The following is a 20,628-nucleotide window of genomic DNA, read 5'->3' as shown; positions in this document are numbered from 1 at the left end:
GGAAATCGCATGAGAATAATTGGCCCTCGAGACCAACATTGATGCAATTCATGCCAAGAATAACGAGACCCGACAACTAAAGGATCCCAAGATCGTTCCACGATCAGATTTGATTGACAAACCCTCGACTCGTTATTTACAACATAAATAAGAACCTTGGTATAATTGACCTCAACCCGTTGTTTATTGCGAAAAAAGAACCTCGGTATAGGAAGATGCCACAAACAGTAGTGGAAAGCCGTTTGATAAGCCGATGATGAACGCCACGGAAATTTCTGATAAGTTCGAATCATTTCTTCAAGAACCAAAGAGAATACTCTCACGATTTTCTGAATGTTCATCTATTAAAAATTGACAAAATGAGTATATATAGACCAAAACTAATCCAAATCTGGTCATGTCTCATTGCAAAGTAAGGAAAATAAAATCTAAAGTATCTATAGAGATATAACTTAATTTATAAAGACATGAAATCTAAATATTCATAGAATATCTCCATCAGATTTAAACTTAAAACAAATTTGATGATATCCTCTCTTAATTTTTAACAAATATTCTAGAAACTTCTAGAAAATGGCATTATCATGGGTTAATCCTCTACATCATAGACTTGGCTGGAATTTTCTAGAACTTGAATCATGTTAATGCATCTTTGTTGATCACGTGGTTCGTGTCCAATGGGCCTCCACGAATTTGTTTGAGCCCAAACCTCTTGAATTATGCCATTGAGTTCATCTTTAAACTTCTTTGCTCATGCTCGCGTAATCGGTCCAATAGGAACTTGAATTGGATCCTTGGAAGTCGTGCTACGATTTGCATCATTCCCCTCCTCTTAAAAGAATTTGCCTTCAAATCATCACCTACATCAAAAGGAAGCAAATCAGTAACATTAAAAGTAGCACTTACATTGTACTCACCAGGTAAGTCTCGTTTGTAAGCGTTGTCATTGATGCGCTCTAGGACTTGAAAATGACCATCCCCTCTTGGAAGCAATTTGGAACGTCTTTAGCCGAAAATATCTCTTTCCTCATATGCAACCAAACCCAATCTCCGGTTCAAAAGTCAGCTTATGACGCCCCTTGTTGGCGTATTTTGCATACTGCTCCGTTCTTCGTTCAATGTTGAGTCTTGCTTTCTCGTGAATCTACTTGACAAATTCAGTTTTCTTTTTGTCATCTAAATTAACATGCTCAGTCAAAGGTAAAGGAGATAAATCCAATGGAGTTAAAGGATTAAATCCATAAACAATTTCAAATGGTGAAAATTTAGTAGCAGAATGAACAGATCTTTTATAAGTAAACTCAACATGTGGTAAACACTATTCCCATGTTTTGATATTCTTTTTAATGATTGCCCTCAATAAAGTAGACAAAGTCCTATTTACTACTTCTGTTTGTCTATCAGTTCGTGGGTGACAAGTAGTAGAAAATAATAGCTTAGTACCTAATTTACACCACAAAGTCTTCCAAAAAATAACTCAAGAACTTATCATCTCTATCCGAAACAATTGTTCTATGCATGCCATGTAACCTCACAATCTCCCTAAAGAAAAAATCAGTAACATGCGAAGCATAATCCGTTTTGTGACATGGAATAAAGTATGTCATCTTAGAAAATCTATCCTACAAAAATTGAATTTCTCTCACGTTTAGTCTTAGGTAATCCTAACACAAAATCCATTGAAATATCAATCTAAGGCTCACTAGGAATAGGTAAATGAGTATACAAACCGTTAGGCTACACTCTGGATTTAGCTTGCCTACATGTAACACATCTATCACAAATTCTCTTAACATCTCTTTTCACATGTGCTTAATAGAAATATTCTTGCAAAATAGCTAAAGTCTTTGCACCTCCAAAATGTCACATTAATCCCCAACCATGAGATTCTTGCACTAATAACCCCATCAATGATCAATTAGGCATGCATAATTTATTCTCTCGAAATAGGAACCCATCATGCCTAAAGAACTTACCACAAGGGGTTTCCTCACAAGCCCGATGTTCCTCACAAAATTCATGGTCATCAATCAACATGTAAATTTTTAATGTGCTCAAAACCAAACAATTTTGCATCAATTGTAGAGAGTAATGCATACCTGCGAGAAAGTGCATCGGCGACCACATTCTCCCCACCTTGCTTATACCGAATGACGTATAGAAACATCTCAATGAACTCTACCTATCAAGCATGTCTTTTGTTTAGCTTGTGTTGGCCATTCAAGTGTTTCAAGGACTCATGATCGATGTGAATCACGAACTCCTTAGGCCATAGATAGTATTGGCACGTCTCTAAAGCTTGAACCAATGCATACAACTCCTTATCATAAGTTGGGTAGTTTAAGGCTGCCCCGCTTAGTTTTTCGCTGAAGTAAGCAATTGGTCGTCCTTCCTGCGTAAGAACTGCACCTATACCAATACCTGAAGCATCACATTCAATCTCAAAAGTTTTTGAAAAGTTAGGTAAATATAATAAATAAGCGTTGGTCAGTTTCTCTTTGATTAGCTGAAACGTCTTCTTTTGTTCTTCTCCCCATCTAAATCCAACGTTCTTCTTGATCACTTCAGTAAGTGGTGCGGCTATGCTACTAAAGTCCTTTACGAACCGCCGGTAAAAACTAGCAAATCCATGAAAACTACGAACATTACCTACACTTGTGGGACTAGGCCACTTTTGGATTGCATGTACCTTCTCTTCATCAACCTGTATACCTTGTGCACTAACAACAAATCCTAAAAATACAAGCTTATCGGTGCAAAAAGTACACTTCTTCAGATTAACAAATAACTTTTCCTTCCTAAACACATCTAAAACAAATTTCAAATGTACCTTATGATCATCCAAGTTTTTGTTATAAACGAGTATATTATCAAAGTAGACAACAACAAATCTACATATAAATGCACGCAAAACATGATTCGTAAGTCTCATAAAAGTACTCGGAGCATTAGTCAAACCAAAAGGCATAACTAACCATTCATACAAATCATATTTTGTTTTAAATGCAGTTTTCCATTCATCTCCTTCTTTCATTCTAATCTAATGATAACCACTTTTTAAATTAATTTTAGAAAATACACAAGAACTATCCAGCTCATCTAACATATCATCTAAGCGAGGAATAAGATGACGATACTTTATCGTTATGTTGTTGATTGCTCGGCAATCAACGCATATTCTCCAAGTCCCATCCTTCTTAGGTACAAGTATAACCGGAACGGCGCATGGGCTCATGCTCTCCCTCACGTACCCTTTCTCCAACAACTTACTTACTTGCCGTTGAAGCTCCTTTGTTTCCTTAGGATTGCTCCTATAGGCTGGTCAGTTTGGAATTGTCGTATCGGAAAAAAAATCAATTTGATGTTCAATCTCTCGGATTAGAGGTAGCCCATGTGGTGTTTCCTCGGGAAAGAGATTCTCATACTCCTGCAAAAGAGAAACAACAGAACTAAACAGAGCGAGGTCATGTTCGTTAGTGTTAAAAAATGTATCTTTGTACAAAAGTACAATAAATGGTTGATTTGAAAACATTGCTTGCTTAATTTCACTCATTTTTGCATAAAAATTCTTTTGTTTTCTCACTGATTTTATCTCAATGAACGAATTTTGATTTTCTTTTTCTCTCTCATTTTTCTCGGCCTCTCTAATATTCACTCTTTTTCTTATGTTCTCTCTCTTTCTTTTGATCACTCTATTTTTGCAATCTCACTTGATCCTCATATACTTGCTGCGGTGTCAATGGTATAAGAGTGATCGATCCTTGATTAAGTACAAATAAATATTTGTTCGTAAAGCCATCATGCTTCACACGCCGATCAAACTGCCATAGACGCCCTAGCAACAAGTGTCTTGCTTGCATTGGTACTACATCACACAACACTTCATCTTCGTATTTATTGATTCGAAATGCAACTAACACCTGTTTGTTCACCCTTATCTCACCACTATCATTTAACCATTGCAGCTTGTACGGCTTAGGGTGCTTCAACATGGACAGTCCCAATTTTTCCACCATTGTTATGCTTGCAACATTAATACAACTACCACCATCAATAATCACACTGCATATCTTGTCTTTGATGTAGCACCTAGTGTGAAAGATGTTCTCCCGCTGCACTTCTTCAACTCCTTTTGTTTGCAAGCTCAATGCTCTCCTTGCCACCAATGTCAATGCATCAGAGGCTAAATATTCATCCTTGGAAACGTCCTCCAATAGCGGCATGTCATCAGTGTTGGAATCTTCATCAAAACCAACCCCATAATTCTATTCATCTTCAACCCTCACTTCCATCGATTGAACTCTTTCCCTCCTACGTGCATTAGGAGAGTTTCGTGGCTGTTCCACATGTGTGTTCTCCATCTGATCTATTCGTTCATGAACCTGCTACAACTTCAACCTCATCACATGCCTCATCTCACTCATTATGGCCTCCATAAGTACTTTCGGATCAGCCAATTTCGTAGCACCTTCGGGAATTTCTTAGCACTGTTGTGAGACATTATTGTTGTAAAATAAAGTTAGAAAGAAAGGACCTCACAATTCTCTCCCTTACGTGTTTACACTCAAGAGTGTGAATCACTCTACACTCGTATTTTCACTCAAACAAACATGGCTTTTAACCCTCTAATGTTCTCACAACTCCTGCCTTTTTCCACTCGATAATTCTCTTTTAGTTCTTTTGAAACTAAACAAACAATTCTCCAAAATTTCCCGCAGCAATTCACCAAGAACTTATCAAGGAAAATTAATGGTCGAAGGAAATTTAAGGAAGAAATGAAACAAGAGAGAAGGCAACTACTATGAAGGATGAAATATATCACAATGTTATATGTAATTCTTGGAACATAATCAATGTAGATCACAAAGAAAAGGGAAATAACAACTTTAGAATGGTCTGATGCAAAGAATTTGGATCAAATTGACTACAACAACTTCTTTCTTTTCTTTCGTTCTTTTTTTTTTTCAACTCTTTTTTTTTGGCCGAATTTTTATTTATTTATTTTTTTGCTGCTAACAATCCACAAATGACAAACCAAACAGAATGAAATTCAGCAAATTGAAACGAAAAAGATAAGATAAACTTAATTTGGAGCCTGACACTTTGATACCAAATGATGCGATTCCCACCAAGAATGACGAGACCCGACAACTAAAGGATCCTAAGATCGTTCCACGATTTAGATTTGATTGACAAATCCTCGACTCGTTGTTTATAACATAAACAAGAACCTTGGTATAACCGACATCAACCCATTGTTTATTGCGAAACAAGAACTTCAGTATAGGAAGACGCCACAAACGGTGGTGGAAAGCCATTTGATAAGTCGATGATGAACGCCATAAAATTTTTCGATTAGTTTGAATTAGTTCTTCAAGAACCAAAGAGAATACTCTCGCGATTTTCTGAATGTTCCTCTATTAAAAATTGACAAGATGAATATATATAGACCAAAACTAATCCTAATATGGTCATGTCTCATCATAAAGTAAAGAAAATAAAAGTTAAAGTATCTATAAAGATATAACTTAATCTATAAAGACATGAAATCTAACGGTGTGTTTGGTTTCAGAGTTAAAGTAACTTTAATTTTGATTATGGAAAAGGACAAATGTTATGTAGTGTGTTGAGTTAAAGTTAAAGTTAAAGTTAAAATTTTTGACTTGAGAAATGTGTATTTTTGTTGTGTAGTGTGTTGAGTTAAAGTTAAAGTTAAAGTTTTTGTGATTTTAACCCTGAAAATAAATAGGCCATTAAATATTCCTAGAATATCTCCATCAGATTTAAACTTAAAACAAATCTGATGATATCATCTCTTGACCTTACAAATATTCTAGAAATTTCTAGAAAATGGCATTATCATGGGTTAACATTTGCATCATAGACTTGGTTGGAATCTTCTAGAACTTGAATCATGTTGATGCGGCTTTGTTGATCACGTGGTTCATGTCCAATGGGCCTCCACGAATTTGCTTGATCCCAAACCTCTTGAATCATGTCGTTGAGCTCATTTTTAAACTTCTTTGCTCGTGCTCGCGTAACCGGTCCAATTGAAACTTGAACCGAATCCTTGGAAGTTGTGCTACATTTGCATTAAACATGCCTCCTTTATTGTCTACCATGTTGCTCATGTTCTACTTTGATAGGGCTATGATGGGCTCGACTTGAGAATCGAATAAATGATAATCAAAGTAGTACATGACTAGTGTAGTAGACAATGGAGGCCTGTTGATCTCAAATAAATTCACTGAAGTATTTCATGGTTAGGGCCAAATTAAGACTCTAACAAAATAGTCTTAGCCTATAAGCTAAAAATTCCCATTATCTTAATGAAAAATATCAACATAAGTTGTGAATCCAATTGATATTTTTTGAAAAAATAATAATTGGTCAAATAAGTCAAATGTGACTAAGTGCTTATTATTTTAACAAATGAGATTAAATGCCATTTCTTCAAATTTTAAGAGAGGTTATTATCAAAAAAGAAAAATCCCAAGAGAGATTAGTGTATTTGATCCAAAAAAATATTTTCTTTCAATATAATGTTTTTAAAGTAACTCGTTTCATTCCATTACATTCTAGTATATTAGTAAACATGAACTAATTCCACATAGTACCATTTATTATATGTATATATATATATATTTATTTATTTATCTCTCATTGATTTGCATTATAATTTAGGGAAAATAGCTTCATATAGCACAATTTTTACCTTATTTTCACTTCCTACACGTTTTTTAAAGTTGTAACGATCTAGCACGAATCACCATTTTATTTCGAGATCTAGCACACCATTAAACTCTGTCTAAAAACCGATAAACACCGTTAGACGGAGTGTAACGGTGTGTTAGATTCGAGAATAAAATGGTGATCCGTGCTAGATCGTGACAACTTTTAAAAACGTGCTAGGAAGTGAAAATAAGGTAAAAACTGTGATATATAGGGCTATTTTTCTTTTTTTTTTATTTGAAGATTCACTGTCTAGAAAAATCTGAAAATTAGTGTGGAGCTTTATAATAATATCAGGAACATGGGTTAAAAGTTTAAACTATTTTTGAGATCGGATGGTTCACAAAAACTATCAAAATCAGAATACGAAAAAAGGGGTAAATATTTTTTATCTGAAGATTCACCATCCATAAAAATTTGAAAATATGTGTGGTGCTTTATAATAATATCAAGAACATGGGTTAAAAGTTTCATCTCGTTTTGAGATCGGAAGATTCACAAAAACTATCAAAATTGGAACACCGAAAATATAGGTAAATATATTTTATCTGAATATTCACTGCCCAGAAAAATATAAAAATCTATGAGGAGTTTTATAATAATGTTAGGAACATGGGGAAAAAGTTTTATCTCGTTTTGAGATCGGACGGTTCACAAAAATTATCAAAATCAGAGCACCAAAAAGAAGGGTAATTATTTTTTATCTGAAAATTCACCGCCCAAAAATTTTGAAATTTTTTGTGGAGCTTTATAATAATATCAACAACGTCGGGTAAAATTTTCACCTCGTTTTGAGATCAGACGATTCACAAAAGCTATCTAAATCACAACACCGAAAAAAGAGGTAAATATTTTTTATCTGAAAATTCACTACCTAGAAAAATCTAAAAATCTTTGTGGAGTTTTATAATAACATCAGAAACATGCGGTAAGAGTTTCATATCGTTTTGAGATCGAACGATTAACAAAAATTATCAAAATCGAAACATCGAAAAGATGGGTAAATATATTTTATCTGAAGATTTACAGTCTAGAAAAATCTAAAAATCTGTGAGGAGCTTTATAATAATGTTAGGAACATGGAAAAAAAGTTCCATCTCATTTTGAGATCGGATGGTTCACAAAAACTATCAAAATTAGAGCACCGAAAAGAAGGATAATTATTTTTTATCTGAAGATTTACCACAAAAAAAAATTTGAAATTTTGTGTAGAGCTTTATAATAATATCATGAACGTGTGGTAAAAATTTCATCTTGTTTAGATATCAGACGATTCACAAAAGCTATCTAAATCACAACACTAAAAAATGATGTAAATATTTTTATCTGAAAATTCACCTCCCAGAAAAATCTGAAAATTAGTGTGGGGGTTTATAATAACATCAGGAACATGGGGTAAAAGTTTCACCTCGTTTTGAGATCGTACGGTTCACAAAAATTATCAAAATCAGAACACCGAAAAAAGTGATAAATACTTTTTAAGGGAAAATAGCCTCATGTAACATAGTTTTTACCTTATTTTCATTTCTTACCACATTTTTAAAAGTTGTCACGATTTAACATGAATCACCATTTTATTACCAGATCTAACACGGGTTAAACTTCGTCTAATGGTGTTTAGACGGAGTTTAACCCGTGTTAGATCTGGTAATAAAATGGTGATTCGTGCTAGATCGTGACAACTTTAAAAAATGTACTAAGAAGTAAAAATAAGGTAAAAATTATGTTATATGAGGCTATTTTTCCTATAATTTAATCCAGATTTCAATTCAAAGACAGACCAACTTCGATCCCATGGTATTGTTAACAAACTTTCCGGGTAAACTGAGAAAATCAGGGGGCTCTGCCCTTAAACGGACGGAGGAGTCAAAGTAAACCTCCCAAATCCAACAGTCCTCGGTCTCTTTTCAAGTCCGTGGGCTCCTTCTTCTTCTTCTTCGTCTTCTTCATCATCTTCTACTTTCCCCTCCAAATCCCAATCCCAATTCCCCACCTTATCCTCTTCCCTCTCTCTTTCTCCCTCTGGCTCTCTGGTTTTTCATCGTACCCATAAGAGAGATTTCACCAAACCCTAATTCTTCCCTGAAAATGCTATAAAAATCTGCTCTCAGACTCTTCTCACACCCGACCCCTACAATGCCGCCACTTGCCGCCATTTCTTCTCCTCCTTGTTCTTCCTCAACTTCTCTCGCCGTCCGTACTCTGCCCTCTTCCTCCCCCACACTCAGAAGGGTTTCCATTATCAGACCCACCCCCAAGCCCGCCTCTATCCTCCGCCTCCCCTCCTCCGCCCCCAAAATGCGGAGCTCTACCGTCCGGTGCGCCGTCATTGAGAAGGAGAACCCTGAGACCGAGCGTCCCGACACCTTCCTCCGCGACTCCGACGGCCAGAACGGCTCCGTCTCCTCCTCGTCCTCGGTCCGGGTGAGGTTCGAGAAGATGATAAGGGACGCTCAGGACTCGGTGTGCGAGGCCATCGAGAGGGCCGATGGAGGCGGCAAGTTCAAGGAGGACGTGTGGTCGAGGCCTGGCGGTGGCGGTGGGATCAGCAGGGTCCTCCAGGATGGGGCGGTCTGGGAGAAGGCCGGGGTCAATGTCTCGGTGGTCTATGGCCTCATGCCACCCGAGGCTTATCGGGCAGCCAAGGCTGCCGCCTCCGATCAGAAACCTGGCCCTATACCCTTCTTTGCGGCTGGGATCAGCTCTGTGAGTCTTATTTCTCTTATCTGCTTTGAACTTATTCCGGCTTCTGTTCCGATAAAGCCAAGGTGATATCTTCGTGTAAGATAGGATTTAAGCACCTCCTTGTGGAGTGGCATTTCCATGTCTATTCGCATAGCTGTTGCCCCTGAAAATCGACTATTAGAAGCAGATAAATAGGTTTGAAAATTGCATTGCATAATCAATGTATTCGATGATGAGAAGCAGATAAATAGGGGCAAGATGTTGATTTTTGCGAGTGCTTCTGTACTGATGATAAGAGTCCATTCTGTTGTAATGTCAGATTTTATTGGTTTCCCTTCAAATGGGAATCCAACAGGGGCCTAAAGATAGCACATTGCTGCTGATATGAGCACCAAAAGCACCAAAGAATATTGAGATCATAGCCCACAGCTAACTTTTGCTATGTTTCTCACTTGTTTCGTTTTACTTTGATGGTCAGGTTTTACATCCGAAGAACCCTTTTGCACCAACATTGCACTTCAACTACCGATATTTTGAGACAGACGCTCCTAAAGGTGCTGAATTCTATTTCCAGCATCCTTTTTTCTTCCTCTATCAATTTTTAACAAGGATGCGTTGTCTAGTTAGCATGTATCTGCCTATGCAATCAATTTCTTGGTTCTCCGGTTAGTTGGAGATCACCTCCTTTTATAATTGCTACATCAAATTGTTTAACTTTCAAATTGTGGAGGGTTTGTGGTGTTTATCGGCTTGAATCCTTATTGTGGATCTTAGTCTTTTTAAAGCCTTAAGACAATTTTTCATAAAGATTGTATTAAGATGCTGGTGATATGTTATAGTTGCTCGATTTTTGGGTTTTGGAGATGCCTGCAATTATTCATTGCAGTAACTCTTTGCATGAAGATCGGATAGAGAATCCTCCTTTTTATGGCTTCTTCGCTACTATTATAATTCAATCTCATCAACATTAAACATTCAAATATAAAGAAAAAGAAAACTTGTCGCTAGTATATTTGCTTGGTAAGAGTAATATCGAGAGAGGATGCTTTTCTGTTGATGATTTCAGACTGTCCATTTAATGGAAGTTACAGAAGTTAATTTTATCAAGTATAAATGCTAATCAGTAAATTTTGATTATATCTAAGGCTCTCCAGATAAGAAAGTTGTAGCCATAGGTTTTGGAGCCCAACTCTTAAATTGCCTTCTTTAGCAATATCGTTGCAGAGCTGCTTATTGCATTTAGCACCTGCATTTCGAACATTAGCCAAACTTTGAAATGTATGTGATTATAACTAAGTAGCAGTGACAAAAAATGGAGTGGATCTTGAGGAGTCTAATTGAAATAAGTGCTAAAGGTTTTTGCTTGACTTGTTTATTATGTTCTTCATTTGCGATTGTGGTGTAATTTAATGGAACAAAATAATAGACAAGGAATGAGTTCTGACAAGAGACTTTCTCCCAATTATTGGCAGATAGTCCTGGAGCACCGAGACAATGGTGGTTTGGTGGTGGAACTGATCTTACTCCTGCTTACATCTTTGAGGAGGATGTGAAACACTTCCATTTGGTACTTTGCTTCTCTGACCCCAAAACGTTTTTAATTTAATATGCTAATACCGAGTGCATGCAGTGAACATCTTTTCTTTTCCTGTAAGTTCATTTAGCCTGCTGTAAGGTAGAGCATGAAGACCTGATAGGGGGAGTTTATTAATAAGAGCAATTTATTTTGACAAAGAAAGCTAATCAGAACCTCACTCAATTTCCTTTTGAAAGGAGCTTTTTTCCTAGTTTATCTGGATCACTTGCATTGCATATCTGTTTCTTTTTGTGGCTTTAATTGAGATTCTCTGTGGACTTTGAACAATGCTGACATTGCTTATCAGTGGTAGAATCTGGCGAAAGAATTTCCTGATAGGACTACCATCACCTATTGGAATTGCATTAACTAGTAGTTTGATTGTTTCTGCTGAAGCTATGGCTGCCAGCTTAATCATTGTCACATAGATGCTCTTGCTTTCTTCAGGTTCAAAAGAATGCTTGCGATAAATCTGATCCTTCTTTCTATCCTCGATTCAAGAAGTGGTGCGATGATTACTTTTATATTAAGGTATGCTCATCTTCTACATGATCTGTGGGATTCAATTTTTCATATATTGCATTTTGCTTTTTGTCTTTTCATTGCTGTCTTAAACTGATGTAAAGTTGCTTTCTTGATACTGCAAGTTATGTACCTCCATGCTCTTCAACTGTATGATGTTCTGTGGTTATTATTCTCAATTCTTAATTGATGTTCTCCATATAAGATCTAAAGCTGCATTGTAAATTACAGCCGACAAGTTCATGTCTCTGTATGTCATACCCAAGGATGTATTGTTATAATAAAACTGTTGGGACATTACAATTAAATAGTGTAGCATCATTTGGGACAAGGCACTTTTGCATTTCCACTCTAAAAAGGAATCATAGTCTTTTTTCTTTTCATTGCTTGGATTGAAATCATAATTTAGTTACGGGATTTCCATTTTTATAAAGCATAAACTGCGAATCGTCCTTTGTAAATATAAAGCATCTTAATTTTATTCTCGAGAAAGGGATAACAAAGATTTTTATTGGAATACGGATGCAGCTTTTGCCCTGCGCTTCCCGACGATGCAGATTTTTCTTCTTCAGTCATATATCCTATTTGTATTCAGACATATATTAATACTAGATGTTGACTAGGATGAGAAGGAATTAATAGCTTCATTGTTTCGGGATCTTCTAGATTTCTAGTTCTATACTACTTAGTATTACAGCTTTCATTCTTGTTGTCCATTTTGATAGGATATATCAGTTAAACGTACTAGTAAACTTATCTTCTAAGTGCCCAAGTAATCTTATCTATTCACTTTTGTGCTAATTTTGCTGCAAGTAAATAGATATAGGAGAGCACAATTGTGGGGATCATTAATATGATCAAACTGTTAATAATAAAAGTAAAACAAATAAAGTGTTGGGTTTTTGACACTTCTAGGCTCTATATTAATAATTGGATACTGTTGCTTAACAGCATCGAGGTGAAAGGAGAGGACTCGGAGGAATCTTCTTTGATGACCTCAATGACTATGATCAGGAGATGCTTCTTTCCTTTGCCACTGGTAATTTTACAAACATGTGGAATTATCTAATTCTATATTAGTGAATAATATATATAATTAAACTTTAGATAGGAATCTTGAAAGAAGCTTCTCAAACTTTGACTTGATGCAGAATGTGCAAACTCGGTAGTTCCCGCTTATATACCTATTATAGAGAAAAGGAAGGACATGCCATTCACTGAGCAGCACAAGGCTTGGCAGCAGTTACGAAGAGGACGCTATGTCGAATTCAACTTGGTAAGCTTTCATATCCAATACACTCTTGAGGACATGAGACAAAGGAAAAAATTAAAAATTCAGGTCATAGTTTGGTCACAAACCTTTCTACATAAACAGAAAAAGTGTGACATTCTGTTGATTCAGGCTCCTTGTTTCGTTGTCTGTATTCCTGAAGGAGTCTTGCAAGGTGTGGACTGCTGTTTTGCAGTTTTCCATACTGAGTTTAAAGAAATTATTTGTTTTAATATAATATATTGTTTTCCTGCAGCCATCAACTAGAATGGTATGGGGGTAATTGCAAATAAAAAGATAATGAAGTCGCAAAAACTGAAAAGGAACTCATCGAAAAAAATAAAACTGGAAAGGAGGAACACTCAAATTTAGAGAGGAACTTTCTGATAAAAATAATGCAGGAGAATACTCCCTGTTCAGCCACCTGCATACTGACCTGTTCCATGGGCTTGCAGGGTGTTCACATGGACCGTGGGGATTATGGGCAAAGCCTGGAACCCCTCGTTATCAAAAAAAAAAAAGGGAAATTTTAGAAGGAAGACAGATTTTAATTAGTTTTCTCTTTGCAATGGAAGGTTGCCTTTAAAGTTCTGTTTGATATGATCATTAGATATTCTTCGTTCAAAAAACTGCAGGTATATGACCGGGGCACGACATTTGGGCTCAAGACTGGAGGACGTATTGAGAGTATTCTCGTCTCTCTTCCACTCACTGCTCGATGGGAGTACGATCATGTATGTTTCATTCCCTCTTGCTATCTGGTTCATTTCCTGTATAGTCCTACTGTTGAGAAACAAATGGATAGGCCGGATGTTGTCTAATCACATAATTCCTTGTGCAGAAACCCGAGGAAGGGAGTGAAGAGTGGAAACTACTTGATGCTTGCATCAACCCGAAGGACTGGATCTAACATTTTCATCCATTTTCACAGTTTCTTGTTCAATATTACCATCATCTCGCTTATCTTGATCGTCATTGTATGGAGATGTTATTTTGTTTATCTTATTGGCTTCTTCTCTTCTGTAGTAGCTAGCGGAGGGAGCATCTGTTATTTGAAGTTAATGCTGAGTGGTAATGCAAGCCTTTTGGATATATATAGAACATTAGTTTCCTGTCTATTTCGCTTTTGAATTTTTCTTGTTTTCTGTTTTAGGGGTTCGAATCAAACACAATTTAAACCATTGTACAATTTATATGGTTCTGTTTTAGGGTTCGAATCAAACACAATTTAAACCATTTCACAATTTATATGGATTTATTTATACTGTTGCGCTAGGTTTCTTTCTCTCATCTCGTTCTCCCACCGTCAAATTGTTAAAATTTTATATCGTCCTTTTGCATGTAGACACAATGTTGCAATTGATAACCTTCTTGTTGTGCCACCGCGCACATACAATTTTTTTTTTGTGGAAAAAGAACCTATTCTGGTGCACTATGATTGGTTTCATGTAACAAAAGTAACACATAGGACGCGCCACGTCAGCAAAATGTTAACGGTGTTAGGGCCAATTGACGGTTTGTACCATCATGAAACAACTTTAAAACATTTTGTACCATCATTTAGCGAAAAAAACTTTTTGGATTATAATGAAACATTTGTAAAACATTTTGGACCACTAGTGCAATTTTTCCTATTCATTTTGCTTTGGAATTTAGTACTCATTGAGACGCAGCTCAAACCCTGCATATATTTTTCCAAATAAGCTTCTAATTGCGCGGAAGAACTACTTTTTGATATCGGGGATCAGTTTGGAGAACTAGGTAGGAACCTTAGTTATTTGATAGATATCCTTTTTGTATAGAATGGACTTGAGAATGTCACGACCTGAAACTTTTATCTAGTTGGTTTAGCAATGTAGCTTTGCTAGAATCGTACTTATATAAATATATATGTGAAAGCATTTGTAGTAGTTGTATGTTTTTTAGAGTCATGGAAAGCAGATTTTATATGAATAGTTACGTGATAATGGATGTCGAGGAAATACAGGAAAAATTCAGCTGAAATTTCGGGTCGTGACAATTTTGGTATCAGAGCCTAGGTTAGGAGATCCTGTAGACTTAAGTTGAAGCATGATCTCCGAGTAAATTTTTGGATAATTATGGTGATTTTGCTAGGTTTTCTTGAATTCTATGTTGGTTAAGTGAGTTGTTATTGCTTCGGACATAAGCATGGGCTTATGTCTGCTTGTTGAAATTTATATTTGCATTGTACAATAGGGAAATTGATACTAAGCAATTGAGGATTGGAAATATCATTAAAGAATTAGGTTTTGCACATCAGATTTTACAGAAATGCTTGCAATTCTTTGAGTATATATATATATATTTGATTTAGCTTGTCGGAATATCGTTTGGATCTCCGATTGATTTCGATGTTTGCTGCCATGTTTGGAATCTCCTTCTTTCTTTTGGTAAACAATGAAAATATAGACTTTTGCACGTGCATACAGATATTCTTGGATAATTATAAGTTGAGTTGGCTTATGTTTGAGAGGATTGTTATGCTTGGAAGAAACACGGTGATAGAGAGCTTGATTAAGAGCTCGGAATAGGAAGAAAGTCAGACAAGGATGATTTGGGGGTCAAGAATAATAGAAAGCGTATGTTATGTGGTTTTATTTTGATTGTTTAGGAGACTTATTGGAGTCGGAAATTTAAAGAATGACCTTAAGTAGTAATTTGGGCTCGAATTCAGTTTGCTATGGAAGTGTTGTGTATATGCTGGCGATTTGATTTCTTCTTGTGTCTGAGTATGTATTCCGTGTGAGTTCGATGGAATGAGCACATCAAAGAGCTAAATTGAAAAGTAGATGGTTAATCCATTAGAATTTTATTTTTCTCTGAACTAAGTAAGAGGCAAGATCTAGATTGGGATTTCAAAACAAAGATGAATTGAATTGGAAACAAATGTGACTGAGTTTTGATTGTGATTTCCCGTCTAATTGCTGTGTCAATTATTCGATTAGTTTCGGTCTTAATCGCTCGATTTAATTATGAGGAATTTTTAATACTTTACTGACATATTAGTAAGAATTTTTCAAAGGTCAGCGTTCATTAATTTCCTTGTGCTTGGTTAAAGAACAAGCTTGGGACTTAAGTATACTTTTCGAAATCTATACATAATTATTATAATGTTATTAAGATTTGAGTAAAGGGAAGCACCTCAGGTTCCCCATTGGTCAAGTTCCTCATTGAATCAGCGTCAGAATCAGTTATTCTTCAAGCTCCATACGAGTATTGAATTCAATTAAATATCAAAGTCAAGATACATCTCGACTATACAGATAGGATTTCACAAGGATTCTTTACAGATCAAGTTCAGAGGTATTCTTTCAAGAAGTTCTCGCGACTTCTAAGCATATATGTTAGATTTATTTCATTGGGATATTTCTTGGGGCAAATGGTGATTCCATATTATTTTCTCGATCATCTTGCGTTCTTCGATTCTAGCAAATGGTGATTCCAGATTATTTTCTCCTTTATATCTGCAATCAGTCAGGGTTGATATTGTCGTGAGAATGATCTAAAAGGATTGAGAGAAGTGTTGCTTTGCTTACTGAACGGGATCTTACTGGGCCCTCATCATTGATCTTGGAATTCTATTGTTGCGTAGCTTAATACTTCAGTCTCGTATCATCGTATGAGTTCAGCATGGGTTTCTGGTATTCTAAATCATCGCTATCAGTGCCTACTTTGGCATGGATAATTATTCTACCGGAAAAGCTACCAGATTTAGACAAGACAGTTCTACCATCAGCAGGGATATATATATATATATATATATATATATATATAAATCTTTGACCACCCAAGGCAGATTTGGGGTAACAAAGGAGGAATTCTATTGATTAAGTTTTGGACGGAGTTTTGGGTATTCAGACTCGAAAATCTTAGAAGTATTTATTTCTGTCAAAGAGACGGTTAGAAGCCTTGAGAATCGCTCTACATAGTGAGATTTGGATATTTTACAAGATTGAGGCTCAGATCATTCTATTTATTATAGCGGCTCAGTGGAAACTTTGTGATCTATGAAGGTGCTTGGAAAAGTCAGTTCAGAGGAAATATGGGGACCTGGGGATGCTATAACACTTAATGCTTTAACATTTATGGTATCACATAAACAAATTTCGGGGACAAAATTTTTATTAGTGGGGGAGATTGTCAGAACCGACATTTCTTATTTCAAATAGCTTATATATACATATACATTATATACATATGGCTGGGAAAAAAAAAAGGCAAGCATGGACCCACGCGGCCTACAATTTTTCCACTGAACACCCCAATTCCACCGCCTCAGCTTGTCTTCTATCATTCTCCATTGTTTTTTTTATTTTCACTTTCTGCGGCTGGTGAGCTTAAAGAATAAAAAAAAATGAAAAAAAGGGGGTGGGGATATGGGCTCTACATGTCCCACAATCCCTCCCCTCATCTCCACCGACCTATCATTCATTCCATTTATTTTTCTTTCTTTTCCCTCTTTGCTCGGTGGGAATGGAAGGGGAACAGAGCAAGGAAGAAACACACACACACACAGAGAGAGAGAGAGAGAGAGAGAGAGAAGTGTGGAGACGGCAAGGAAGAGCTCGATTCTGCTCGGTGGTTCGACTGTAGACCAATTTCAGGTATGTAGTGTGAATTTCCATTTAGTTTTGTTAGTTGGGATAGCTGAAACGGGAGCAAGAAGATGAAGGATGGTGAGTTTGTTTCGGGTTGGATTGATAATGGAGGGTGAACGGTTTTTTGAAGGATTAAACATTTCCTATGTTAGTGATCAAGCTTTGTGGGGATCGGTGGAGTTTTAAGAGCTTCTGTTTGGATTTGGATTGGGAACTCCTTTCTTTCATTAACTGAATTTCACTCTGGATTGTGGTGAATTGTCGTCATTGTTGATTGTTATGTCAACCCGGAGGGCCGATTGAGTGGATTATTAGATTGACAAGTTAGAGATCGTCTTGCTTATTCACCTAAATGAAATAGCAAAACATGTCCTTAAGTTACATGTTTTGGAGTAGTATTATGTTAGAATATGAGCATGGATTGGTGAGGTTATTGAAGAGAAATTTGTTGTTGTTTTAAAACATTTGAAATCGGGTTTAAGCACCTTATTATCAGTTGCTCTTAGTGTTTGAGATTGCCTATGCGGAATTGATTTTCTTAAAGACTGCTTCAATATTGTCTGAATGAATTATCATATGGGAATTTTGTTTTAGTGGATGGCTAAGGGAGATATACCAAACTAGTTGAGGTGTATTGAAAGCATTGTAAGAGTAAATGTTATTGGTTGGTTTATTTCCCATTAGATTTATTGAATTGCACTGTTAGTGCTGATCTAAATATTCCGTTTAGGTTGAATGGTACTACTCTATCGATTGTTAGTAGCTCTTTTTATTTAGGTTGCTTTGTTGAAGTTGGTTAGGGTGAGAAGTTTGCAAAGAATGATTATATTGCCTTAAATTGGTTTTAATGAGGTTAAATTCTTAATTGGAGACGTAACTCGTAATTGGTCAGTGTGTGATTTTAGTGTGAGTAGATTTCAATGAGGTTAATTTCATAACTAGAAATGGACATAATGAACACAATATACATAAACCGGGACTCATTGGAAATAATAGGTTTCTAGTGAAGATTGTGGGAGATATTGGAAGTTCCTCTGATGTTGCTATATTTTTATTATCTAATCAAAGGTATGCGAATAATAGGGATCGCGAAGACTGAATCCTAGCACTAAAAAGGGTCGATCGAATGAGCTGTAATTCTTGGAGTTGTCGGTGAGTACCTTATTCCATTGTGAAATTATATATATATATATATATATGTATGTATGTATGTATGTATGTTATTTGAATATTCTAGTCCTTTGTGAAATGATGCGTTCTAATTATATAAATTGTTAAGATGAATATTGTGATAGTTAGATTAAGGAATTGGTCGTGCTATGTTCCGTGATGACCGTGATGGAATTTGACAGGTATTGTCTTGTATGTTTCACTTTGATTTGAGATAATGCGGTGTGATTGTATTTGCTGGTTGTGTATGAGATATGTGATAGTTGTATGACGTGAGATGGTAGGGTTACAATTGATCATGATTGTGATTATGGTTTGACTATAACCATGGCGGATTACAAAAGGGCCAGATCGGCCGTTGGACCCGGCGGATTACAAAAGGGCCAGATCGGCCGCTGGACCCGGCGAAATATAAAGAGGGGCATGATCAGCCGCTGGACCCGGCGAAATATAAACAGGGGCCTGATCGGCCGCTGGACCTGGTGGAATAGAAAAAGGGACTTAATCGGCCGCTAAGACCCGGCAGAATACAAATTGAGGTCAACTCTTACCGCCAGAGGTTAATAGGCGACCCTCGCATATAAGATATGAATATTGAGAGTTGAGGATGATATGAATGAGATGTGCGGGGTCACGGTACCGTCACAACTCTGTTACGAGAAAATGCAACCCTATGGCTATATTGACGTTGGTTGTGTTGTCTATTGTTTGTTTGGTTTGATTGCTGTAAATATGATGATTGTTACGATTGTCTGACTTATTATGTGGAGGCCGTGTTGTTTGCTAATGTGATTTAGTTAGGCTATGAGTGCAAGGTGATGTTGAGCTAATGATTAATCTAAGAATAGTTTTATATGGTTATAAAGATAATTGATTGGTTACGAATGAGTTTGATAATTATTTGTATGTATTGTATAATACACCGTGTTGGTAGATTAACTGATAGACTTGGTTATGCTGTTACTATCTATATGAATATTTGGTTGTTTAAATTATATTTATCACTTAATATTATTCATTTTGCTTTGGAATTTAGTGCTCACTGAGATGCAGCTCAAACCCTGCATATATTTTTCCAGATAAGTTTCTAATTGCACGGAAGAACTACTTTTTGATATCGGGGATCAGCTTGGAGAACTAGGCAGGAACCTTAATTATTTGATAGATATCCTTTTTGTATAGAATGGACTTGAGAATGTCACTACCTGAAACTTTTGTTTAGTCGGTTTAGCAATGTAGCTTTGCTAGAATCGTACTTATATAAATATATATGTGAAAGCATTTGTAGTAGTTGTATGTTTTTGAGAGTTATGGAAAGCAGATTTTATATGAATAGTTACGTGATAATGGATGTCGAGGAAATACAGGAAAAATTCAGCTGAAATTTCGGGTCGTAACACTTTCTAGGGTTTAAGAAATGGATCTCGAATGTTGGGCGTTCGTGACCCTGTTTGGATTGATGTATTCTACGGATTTCCTAGGGAAAATCCGATGATTACGACTTATTTTACATCTTTTTGGACATAAAGTCTTTATGGGTGTGGTTAGGAAATTAGTTTCCTGGGTTAAGATTTTACGGGTGTAATTAGGAAAGTTTTTACAGTCGAAACACTTGGTATTTTCGAATTACGACCGTCGATCTCACATTTTATCTCTATAAAAGTAAATAATGCATTATAGGGTAAATTTCGACAACATCCCATATAGTTTGTAAAATGGCCAGCGACACTCTCTCATTTCAAAATTAGCCATGCACTACCCCTCCTTTCGCTGACTTTTACTTTTAAAAAAAAATTGGGTCACACTTGGTTCGAGTAAAGAAATCATATAATGGGTCAATTTATGCAATTTTGTGACATGGAATCCATGTGACAAAGCGAAAGTTTTCTTGGTGCTATGTCAGCAAAAGAAGAGGTGGTGTATGGCTAATTTTTGAAATGAGGGATGTTGCTGGTCATTTCACAAATTACAAGGGGTGTCGTCAAAATTTACCTTATATTATATTATCACCCACATTCCTTGTAATCCAATATATTTTACCAAACAATCTTATT

General features: G+C 36.2%; 1 protein-coding gene and 1 long non-coding RNA gene across 3 annotated transcripts; both read left to right on the top strand.

Moving 5' to 3' along the window:
- Positions 1–8,588: 8,588 nt before the first annotated feature.
- LOC116188659 (coproporphyrinogen-III oxidase 1, chloroplastic-like) lies at positions 8,589–14,060 on the top strand. Of its 2 annotated transcripts, XM_031518146.1 has the most exons (8): positions 8,594–9,438; positions 9,896–9,971; positions 10,890–10,984; positions 11,441–11,524; positions 12,467–12,554; positions 12,667–12,791; positions 13,421–13,519; positions 13,627–14,060. In XM_031518146.1, the coding sequence occupies exons 1-8, from the start codon at positions 8,869–8,871 to the stop codon at positions 13,693–13,695; spliced, it is 1,206 nt and encodes a 401-aa protein (XP_031374006.1). In that variant the 5' UTR covers positions 8,594–8,868; the 3' UTR covers positions 13,696–14,060. The 2 variants fall into 2 exon arrangements, with proteins under 2 accessions (XP_031374007.1, XP_031374006.1); XM_031518147.1 differs by lacking the exons at positions 13,421–13,519; positions 13,627–14,060 and adding an exon at positions 13,241–13,401 and having other exon boundaries at positions 8,589–9,438.
- Positions 14,061–17,124: 3,064 nt separating this feature from the next.
- LOC116187543 lies at positions 17,125–19,959 on the top strand. The gene is made up of 3 exons (XR_004152092.1): positions 17,125–17,410; positions 18,473–18,556; positions 19,654–19,959. It is a non-coding gene; the product is annotated as an uncharacterized LOC116187543 (long non-coding RNA).
- Positions 19,960–20,628: the final 669 nt, after the last annotated feature.

The sequence above is a fragment of the Punica granatum genome, chromosome 8 (genome assembly GCF_007655135.1).
Source record: "Punica granatum isolate Tunisia-2019 chromosome 8, ASM765513v2, whole genome shotgun sequence".
NCBI lineage: Eukaryota > Viridiplantae > Streptophyta > Magnoliopsida > Myrtales > Lythraceae > Punica > Punica granatum.
Note: the sequence above shows the minus strand (reverse complement) of the source record. Positions and strands in the feature narration are given on the sequence as shown.